Source organism: Morone saxatilis, unplaced genomic scaffold (genome assembly GCF_004916995.1).
Source record: "Morone saxatilis isolate NCDOM2014 unplaced genomic scaffold, NCSU_SB_2.0 Contig17, whole genome shotgun sequence".
NCBI lineage: Eukaryota > Metazoa > Chordata > Actinopteri > Moronidae > Morone > Morone saxatilis.
The window spans coordinates 3,241,863-3,252,345 of NW_023339729.1; the positions used below are offsets into that span (position 1 = coordinate 3,241,863).

Sequence of the window (10,483 nt, forward strand, 5' to 3'; positions counted from 1 at the left end):
TATACATACACACTAACACACACACACACACACACACACATACAGTGCAATCCAAATAAGAGGCTGCCATCCAAATCTCCAAATGCAGTTAGACAACCCCCTCCCCTCGTCATCTTACCCCCCAGTGCCAAATCCAGCCAGTGGTGCCTGTTCGTTTCTATGACAACGGCCTGAAAGTATTATATCATCAGTGAGAAGGGAGCGGGGCAGAATTTTGCACGCATGCACACACACACACTTGCATTCTCTCACTGTGTGTCTTCTGCTCTCGCTCTATCTCTCTCTCTCTCTCTCACTCACACACACACACACGCACACACAGTGCCCTCTCCCCAACCCCCCTTTCGGAGCATACGGAGCCTTGCCCTGTGTTACGTAAGACTCCCAGGCTCTTACTCAGGAGAGGTGACATCATCACCAGTAAGAGAGAGGGTGAGCAGAGTGAGAGGGGTGAAATGTTTGGGGAGCATCATCACTGTGTATTGCTACTCTGTCAGAGTTCAGTGTCAACGTTTATTTTTCATTTCCCCGGTTGTGTCAGAAATCTACTCGTCCAAAGTCAGTTTTTACTTGTACCCTGTACAAACAGTTTTATGTATTAGCAAAAAAGACCCTCTCTGCTGCCATGCAATCGAGATGCTGTCACCTCTTGTTATGACACACCGTGTCTTTGAAAAGCGACCCCATTTTACCCTCCTTGCTCTCAAACTTGCGGCAAACCGTGCAATACATAACTGGAGAACTAAACTCCTGTTTCCAGAATGACAGAAATGTTCGCTTACACTTCAGCACATAAACTTTACCCGCTGCCATTTTCTGATCGGTACTGCACATGTGCAACTCTCGACAGAGATGAGAAGAAGCGAGATGGCTCACTCCTTAGCTACTTCCTTAGCTACCATCATCAGATCCAGAAAAACAACACGTTTCATTAGTTTTTACCACTTGCCCTTAAGTAGCATTTTACTTGCCTTGTCTGTGAAGTTAAACCTCCCAGTTCTTCCGCTATGTTCACAATGAGGTGTCTGTCATAATTAAATTACCTTTGGGGTGAACAGCAAAGGAAACAGGACTAGTGGCAGCTCGCATTAGCAGTTTCAGCTGGCAGGACAACCTACTTAAACCACTCTGAATAATTCACTGTGACCACATAAGCTCTCTAATGAACATTAACATCCAAGTAGCTGGTTATCTGTGTGGCCTGTAAGGGAGGGATAACACATGATGGTTTCTTTGCTGTTCACTTGTTTTGACAGCATCATTTAAGTGAGTGAGTGGGCTTACGTCGTGGTTTGCTCTCATTAGCCAGGATATGAAGCGAGCGTCCAGATTTTAATTGTGATTATTTCTGATGTACACAACTAAAATATGCAGCAGCCAGTGGTTTCCGCCTCCTTGCTCTTCATGGCAAGAGATCAGCATCAGAAGCATTGGGTAGAAAGTGGTGATAACTGGGGCAAGGGGTTCCTGGGTCTATATATATATATATATATATACAGCAGAGATTGCAGGAAATCCCCAAAGACTGTTGAGCACTACACCTTTTCAACCCCATCTCTGTGATGGCTATAAATAAATCTGAAAGATGGAGGGAATAAGGGAGTGTTAGGTAAAGATGAGGAGAGTGGTTATCCACTGGGATTTGTACAGTAGATGTGTGAGGGAGAGTTCCAGGCCAACAGCGAACGTAACACCACCATATATGCATGTGCACAGTCCTCCCACATCTCTCTCTTCTCATCTCTATTTCCCTCCCTATGAATAAACCCACACACTCACCCACATGCGTCGCGTGTTACTTGATGTGGGGACATTATGATCTGTAACCTCACCAGAGCTCAATCGACTGGCCAATCGACAAAAAAATCAATCAACAACAATTTTGATTGTTCTCATAGCATGCCATGTTTTACGTGACATATATTAAATTGGAATGATTCTCGTGACGCAAGGTTGTACCAACAATGAAAGTTCACATCATGTAAACGCATTTTTATGAACGAAAGTATACCTGGAACCATTCATCGTCCCTTGCCTTCTGCCTTCCCAGTCAGTAGAAAGAGAGGGTGTGTGGGTGAGTACCATACGTTTGTGTGCAGTGGTTTACATCGCACCCACCCATTGTGTTTGATTGTGCGCTGGTTACAGGATAAACATCACTCTCTTCTGCTTTGCTATGTTTACATTTGTGCACAGAAAAGTGTTCTGTGCTCGTGTGGTTTAACATCACGGAACATTTCATAGAAGTTGTCAAACTAGGCAAAATCTAGTCTTTTTGTTTATGTCAGCTGTCCCTGATACCACATTGGTTGTCTTCCATAATGAAACACTAGACAAAACACATCTTTCGGGTTGTGCCATTATTGGACAAATCAAATCATTACTTAAGAAACAATTATAAAACACTGAATATATTTTACTGAGTTTTTCAAAGAAGTGACTCTTTGGACTGTGAAAAGTTTATCTATTGGGTCTAGTAGAACTTTTACTTTTCTTAAACTTTTAAGTCTCAAAGAGTTATCAGTAAACTATTTGATTTCTCGCTACCATCGCTCCCTTGCTTGATTCACTCTCTAGCTCGTTCAACCACCGCTGCTCTCTTTCTCTTAGCCACCGTGGCTCCAAAAGTTGATTCTGTCTCTTTTCGCCTCATGGCCACTGTTTTTTTTAGTGAGAGGAATCGAATGAAGTAGTGAGATCACAGATAGTCCACACAGTCTAGCACAGTGTACTGCTTGTAGAAATTCTGCGGAAGGAAGCCAGAAATAGAGAGAGAGAGGAAATAAGAATCTGAGGAGGATGAAGTTGTTACAACACAGCAGCTAGCGTGATATGACTGTGTGTCTGAACATGTTTAGTGGAGCATAAAGGAAAAGCAAAGGTGCCGCAGAGCTCTGGCACGAGGAAAACCCACCAAACAGAAGCCCTGCTACATCTCGATTCAGAGCCCCTCAGTGGCTCACAGTGGCTCCTTCCAAATTGCCTGGTAAATTAGACTGGCATTGGATGGTGCAGGCAGTCAGCTGCAACAGGAGAATGAAGCAGACCAAGACAGAACATGTCCCCCAGCAAGCTGAAGCCTGATTGCTGATTGATACATTGACTGCTGCTGATTGTACATAGTGAAGAAGAACGGGGAGACCGGGATGATTGCTGTAAGGGAAACAATGGAAATCTCACTTGCCTTCCGTGTGTGTGTGTCTGTGTGTTGCTGCTCGATGGTTCCTGCTGTGGTGTTGTTGTGTGTGTCTGCTGTTGTCGTGTGTCCTGTGTGTGTCTGTGTGTCTGTGTGTCTTTGCACATGGGTTTGTGTCTCGCTCCATCTGCTTGTTCAGTGTGGGTGCATGTGTGTACTACAGTCAGCAGGGGTAGTTGGGGTAGTTGGTGCAAGAGCACCATGAACCGCTGTTAAGGGTTCATCCCAGGGACCTCACTTACAACTGCACAAATTACCAGGCCAACTACATCACTTCTTCTTTCTTCTTCTCTTCTTCTTCACCTCATGTGCACTTAGTAAAATTCAGTTTCCCCACATTCTGCTCCATCAACATGACAGTTAAAGAAATATTGTTGCCTGAGCTGTCATGTTCAGGTGGCATCTTTTAACTGAAAGTTCCCCCTCAGCCCTTCTTCCTTCCATCCCTTCTTCTCTTATCTGTCCACTTCCCGCAACGCATACACTATGGCACATGTATTTTTTCCAATCTCCAAACATCATGCATAATGTACCGCATCTCTGCCCGCACTCTGCATGTAGCACATCAAACGTCATTGTTAATGGCAAGTGTACCGCGGAGCAGCGGCTCCAGCAGAGGAGTGACTCCCTTCAGGTTAAGACTCACAGTCTATTACTTTTGCCCACCTCTCCCTTCTGCCACTTAAACACACACTGCCTCAAGGAGACACTCACTCTGTTGCTATGGAGTTTGTGTGCAGACGGATCCAGTGAAGCACGTTTTACAGGCACCCAGGCAGGGGAGCTGATATTGATGAAACATATCAAAGTGGACTGATGTGAGTGCAAACGTTTGAGCATGCTAGTCATATGATTTTATCTGTTTCTTAACCCCCAAACTGGCATTGTGATCCAATATTTCTTTGGTAGTTTCCTATTCAGTGACATATACAGAAATTCCCATTTAAACAGACTAACGGAGCCAGAAGCAGCAGCAGCATCACTGTCTCTGCTCTGCATAGACCTGAATCCCGAATGTGTGAGTGCTCACCATACTTCGATCATCGACGACAGTATGTGTGGAGTAATCTTGTGAAGTAACCTTGAAAGTATTCACTTGATGTAATTGTGCATCTTTTGTTGAACCTGAAAGCGCCCTCCCTGTACTTGGTTGTCTTGTATAAATATGTGTTTGAATAGGGTGAGGGTGAGTCACAACTCAAATGTAGCAGTTACATAAGAAGTGACCTGTAAGGTATAGTTGAAAAGAGCCTTGTTGGTTATCATATGCCCTTGTGTTAATAATAATGGGTTTGTTGCTGTAAGATATTCAGCGTACTCTGCTTTGGTCAAGGCAGACGGCCACCTAGAGCCGGGTCTGCTCGAAGTTTCTGCCTCTTCAAAGGAAGTTCTTCCTTGCCGCTGTCGCCAGGTGCTTGCTCATGGTGGGAACTGTTGGGTCTTGGTCTAGACCTGCTCTATATGAAAAGTGCCCTAAGATAACTTCTGTTATGATTGGGTGCTGTATAAAAAAACAGATGAACAGAAATGAATTTACAGTAAGCATTTACGAACACAAAATTGATTGATTCTAGATTTCTTCTTATGTCCATATGTTTATGAATTGGAGTCATGGAGCCGGTAACGCACTGCATTTTCAGCTTGTGTGGATGACCTTAGCCTCAGTTCACCCGCCAAGAGCTAATTTTGTGTCCACTTGTGTCTTTGCATTAACTGCACATGCAAATGTGCCACCTCTGAAATCTGCACCCTGAACACACCTTTAAAAAAAAAAAAAGATGAAGTAGATGTGACCCCTGCCGTCTTATGTCACCAGACTGGCAGGAGAACTCTGCATAGTGTGCAGAGTGTGTGAGGAAGGCTCTGCCCTCCCTCATTAACTGCTGTCAGTGTGTGTGAACTGCCCTCAGCTAGTGCTGCTCAGTGACCAGCAGTGGACCATGAATGGCAGCTCAGCTCTTAAGCGTCAGTTTGTGTGCAACTGTGTGAAGGTAAAGTGAGAAAATAGTGTGCTCAGTCAACTGCCCCTACATGATTAGGGGTTTAAAGCAGACTATGAGGGGTTGGAGTGTGTTAGTGAATGTGTGGCCACACTAGTGTCAGCTGAGTTAACAATTCTAGAACTAGAAATCTCTTTAAAAACCCTGCATATATTTATAATGAATTTATTGGAGTGTGAGACACAGTGACATAGCGTCCACCACTGACACATGGAAGCATATGGAATTAAGTCGGGTGTAGCATGCGTTAGTGAGGCAGGTGCTTGCTGTGTGTCTATGGCAATGGCGACGACTGCATCTGCTGCCCGTGTCTCCCTCTGGCACAGCGTGCGACAGTCTGGGCACGGTCAATGCTGACTGCTCTGCCAGCGCATCCTCTCGTCTCCATCACCATGTCCACTCGACAGGACTCAGCTGCTGAGCCCCTCTCTCACCTGCTCATGTAGAGCACCGTTCACCTCGGTCTGGCTCCTCTCCAACTGTCCACTTGTTCCTGAGGGCATGTAAGGTTTCCATTTCAGGTTGACTGTAGTTGTTCTGGTTATTAAAATTGTGTAATGAGACCACACATCTGTCTACATTTCTTATGCTCTGACCAGTGCACACAGTTATGAACTAGTGGATGTGTTATGTTACTGTACATAGATACTCTACTGTCTGTGTTAGGTGTTAGGTCATCATGTTACCTTTTTACTCAAGGTAACACACATCTCAGCAATTGACCGTACGCTAAGCCACACCCCTTAGTTACTGTTGCTATGTGTCAAGCTTTCCATTCTTGCACAGCATATTATGCCATTTACGATGATAACATAGCAGATTTACTACCAGAAATTCTTAGTCATTTGAGTTCTTTGTTTTTAGATGGAGAAGCAGGCTTCTTATTTCTAGCCAGCAACAATGATTTAGCCAAGATTACAACTATCCCTGGCAGATTTGATCTGCTTTAGCTAGTTAATTAAGCCTAGGTTAGCTCTGTGAGTTGGTTGAAAACACGTTCTCCAGCTGACTTTTAAATGTTTCTAGCTGATTGGTTGTAAAACCAGAATCTTGTAAAAAGCGTCATAAATATGCCCTTGATGGCTACATACGGTACATGTATTGTGCCGGGTCATTCCTATGTTCCCCAGATTTATACAGCACATAATGGGAACTTGACAAAGGGTCTTATATTCCCCAGTTCTAGGGTTAGGTTGAAGGGGGTAGGGGGTTGTGAAACTATTAGGACCTTTTTTTGTGGGGGATACAATAAGCCAAGCCTTCAGCCATGGTGACAGGCTTAGGATTTTGGAAAGATGCAGGCTCCCAATTGTGACAATTCAAAAATAAATCAGGAAATCAAGACTGTACACCAGCGAGCTAGACAGCTTTTCAAGTCACTCATGAGGATATTCAGGATTATCCCAATAATGCAAAATGTGTGAGTGTTTTCTTAATACGTTATGTGATAATATCGTAAATAGTCCCATCCCTACACCTAAGTAGTAAACCGGACTTATCCTTAAGTGTATCATTTTGTATGTTTTCCACCAGTGTGACATGGTAAGGATGTGTTTCTGATTCTGATTTAGAAAGAGCTAGGTGCTCTGAAGTGGAACCTTTCAGTGTAGATGTGTATACAACACCTTGTTTACATGAAGGTCCAGTGGGTTTCTTGTGGGAGTGTGCAGTTCTACATCACATCCTCACATGTACTTACTACCTCTCATGGGAAATTGGACTTCATACTTCTTGGAACAGTAATTAGCAGTATGAGTGTTTATCTGCAGGCTCTTTGAAGATATCAGGAGACAGTCAGCTTCATCATTCTGTTCATCATTTTGTTTTCAGTCTTGTCTTTCACCCTTAAACATATCACTGTTGCCTGTGTCTTGTTTTTTGGTTGTTTTTTTGTTGTTGCATTTTTGCTTCAGACAGGAGTATTGTGTTTTCCTCATCTGCATTAAACCCTAATTCCCATCATGAGAGCTGCTTGTTCTTTCCCTTCACAGACTAGCCTGGCATTTTGTCTGGATTGACTTTGAGCTACCTAACATCGGCTTGTAACAGTAAATATTAAACACATCCAGCTGTCGCAGTGAGATGGCCGTCCGCTCTGCTGCTCTGTAGCCTCTGTGGCTTTTTACAGGCTGCTCTGCATTGTGTTAGGCTTAAGAAGTTATAGCAGTGAAACATATTGCAGAGGACTGCAGCCACTCAAACACAGCAAGATACTGTAGATGCAAATAGGTCAACACAGTACAGAACAGGGGGAGAATGGGAGATATCAGTGGGAAAGTAGTGAACTATTCTTACTGCTCTCATTTTCTTCTCTCTGCAACATGTTGTGAAGGAGAGAGAGAGATACTAAAATAAAAATACACATAGGTGGAATGATGAACTACTCAACTACTCCTAACTCACTTGGTTTATTCATTCATTCTTTCACCCACTTACGGTTAGCCTACCCAGAGTGGAGAGCATCCTACGCTCTGTAAGATACACGCCATATAATCTTGATGTTCCTGATATAAACCTCTCTCTCATGTCATCATGCCCTCTCTATCCCAGTGTTTCCTGTCTCTCATTACTGTCATACTATCAAGTACTGTCATTAATGCAAAGTCCCCAACCAGCACTCTGTCCCCAGTCTTTGAGGACATGTTATTCAATCTACTTCATCAGAGATGCTTTTGTCAGAATTAATTTAACTTTTATAGATATCACCTAGCCTGTTGTTATTAGCAGTAGCAATCCAGGCAATGTTAGTGTTATAAAAGTTAAACATTTAAAGTTATTAGTTGATTTGGCTTATTGTTGGGCACCCTGGTAGCCCACCTGGTGAAGTCCCTGCTGCAGCGGCCATGGGTTTGAGTCTGACACGTGGCCCTTTGAGTGTCACCCCCCTTCGCCTGTCCTTTTTGAGCTGTCCTTTCCAATAAAGCCAAAAAGCCCCAAAATATATTTACACATATAAAAACAATATTTATATTTTTTACCTTTAAACATATCCAGCAAAATTGCCAAGTGACTAAAGTTTCTAGCAATGCTAGCGGTGTACGGCTCCAGGGATGGCAATCATTGATATGGAAACTTTACATGTGTCTGCGTGGTTGCACATGGGGACGTCAAGTGCCGCTAGTTACCAATGCTGAGAGATGCAGACTTCCCTACAAAATTGACTGTAACTTGCTTAATTCTGAACCAATTTTCATGGAATTTGGTTAATTATAAACGTGAAAGATTAAACCCGATACTGATTACTCATGGGAATTAATTAAGTCACTGGGGGCTGATCTAATCAGCTCCAGGCTTTTTTTTCTACCAAAAAAATAGTTTTGCGCTGATCAGCGGGTACTTTGCTGAAGGATGGATGCACTGGAGGATGCATTTGGTTGAGTTGGGGTGGATGGGTGGCTCAAGCACACACAGGACTTTCTCCTGGGAGAACGCTGTTTGAGTCCCGTGTGAAACTAAATGACGATCCTTTCCTAAATCTAACCAAGTAGTTTTGGTGCCTGAACCTTACCAACTGTGACCTCAGCAAGCTTTATTTTGAAAGTGTAACTTGACTGCATAACGAGCATGTGTTGAAAACGTGACACTGCCACGCCTAGGCAAGGCAAAACGTGACTTTGGCACTTTGGGCCGGTGTGCGTATTACCGGCTTGGTTGTTGAAAATGATATGTCAATAACTGCAGTTGCCTCTTTTTAAAACAGTTAACATCTCTTATTAATCCCATGTTGGCAGAATGAGATGCCCTGCAACTTTATATAACCAGGAGGATTTCTTGAAGTTGAATAAGTAACATGTTGCAGTTAGTAGCATGCTGTCTTTTGTATGTCTTCCACGGTCTGTAAATGTATTGTCATTCTGGCATTGTTGTCGCCTTTATAGACTTCTGAAAGTTGTCAGTATTTACCATTGCTCTGTGTTTACTAAAATATTTCTGATTCTGATTTTGCCTGCTACATGCTAGCTAGTCGTTAGCATTAGCCCAACTCTCTGCCTGATGCCTGGCTGGCCTTTCCCAGGGAATTGTGTAGGTGCTGAAATACGTATCAGATGTTAGCAGCGGCCTGTGAATGGGCCCCTGATTTGTGTGGGAGGAAATGATGACAGGGATGACTTGAAGCTGAGGGGTGAGAGGCAAAGGTTCCTCAACACTCTCCTGCAGCCAAGCACCTGTCATTAGTCTTGGCAGTCACAGGGGACTGTGGGGCTGACAGAGGGGAGGAAGTCGAGAAGCCATGGAGAGGGGGTAGAATAACTCAGGCCACCATTTAAAACCTAACTCCCTCTTTTTCACCGCTTTCTGTTTTCCCTAACACTCTCTCCATCTGCCAACTTTCCACTCGTCTCTCAGTCTCGCGCTCTCTGTCTTTAGCTCTCACACAGTCGCTCTCTCTCGCTTAATTGTACTGATATTCCCGTGCAGAGAAGTGGAGTTTTTGCAAATTGCAGTTAAACTCCCACCATCCATTCTCTCTCCTTTGCTCTCCATCCCACTTGCCTTACCCTAAATATCCCATGCTCTATTTTTAAAATGCTCTCTTTCCTCTTTGCCCTCGCTTTGTCCTCCTAGTGCTCACTTTTTCCATTTCCTTATTCTCTTCTTGTCGCTCTCCGAGGAAGCATGCTCTTACACAGTCCTTGGCAGGGCACAGTTAGGCTGTCACACACTCGGGCAACGTACTCTCTGGGCAAAGGCTCCTTGTCAGTACACGAGTTCAATGGGTTTCTGTGCACTCTGCTGGCCATTGGAAATATGTTCCCTGTACCACACTCTGCAGAAACACACATACACGCACTCACATTCTGTATATGAACTGTTGTAACCGTATGCGTCTGTCTCTCTTCCAGCTCTGCACGAGTTCCCTTCGGACCTGTTCACAAACAAAGAGAGGACAGAAGGAGCTGTGGCCCTGCATGTCCTGTGTGTAAGTTTACATTCACCTACACAACTCTACGTTTCTGATTTTGTGTGTGTGTGTGTCGACATGACTGCGTCAAAAAACACATCAATGAGCCACACTTTTACACTGGGTGACATGTTCCTTCATCCCTTTAACAATGGGAACTGTAGTTTATTTTGACTCAATCCCACGTACACTGTCCAGCTGCTTTTAAGTCACTACAGCAGCGGCTCCACTGAGTAAACCGATGACCCCTGACTAAGTGACGTACTTAATGAATGTTTCATATTATGTTTGATGCCTTGCAATAACAGTTCAGAACAACTGTTAAACTGTACAATTAGCCCAAAATGGAATGCAATAACTTCAGGAAGTTTGTGTAAAACCAGA

At 43.8% G+C, this 10,483-nt stretch overlaps 1 protein-coding gene across 1 annotated transcript in view; it reads left to right on the forward strand.

Annotated features, from left to right (window-relative positions):
- Positions 1 to 10,483, forward strand: part of LOC118326363 (sodium/potassium/calcium exchanger 3-like) — a gene marked incomplete in the record, with an annotated part of 55,727 nt that overhangs the window by 23,146 nt on the left and 22,098 nt on the right. Inside the window, 1 exon segment of the mRNA XM_035659343.1 lies at positions 10,041 to 10,117. Coding sequence (XP_035515236.1) covers positions 10,041 to 10,117 — 77 coding nt within the window.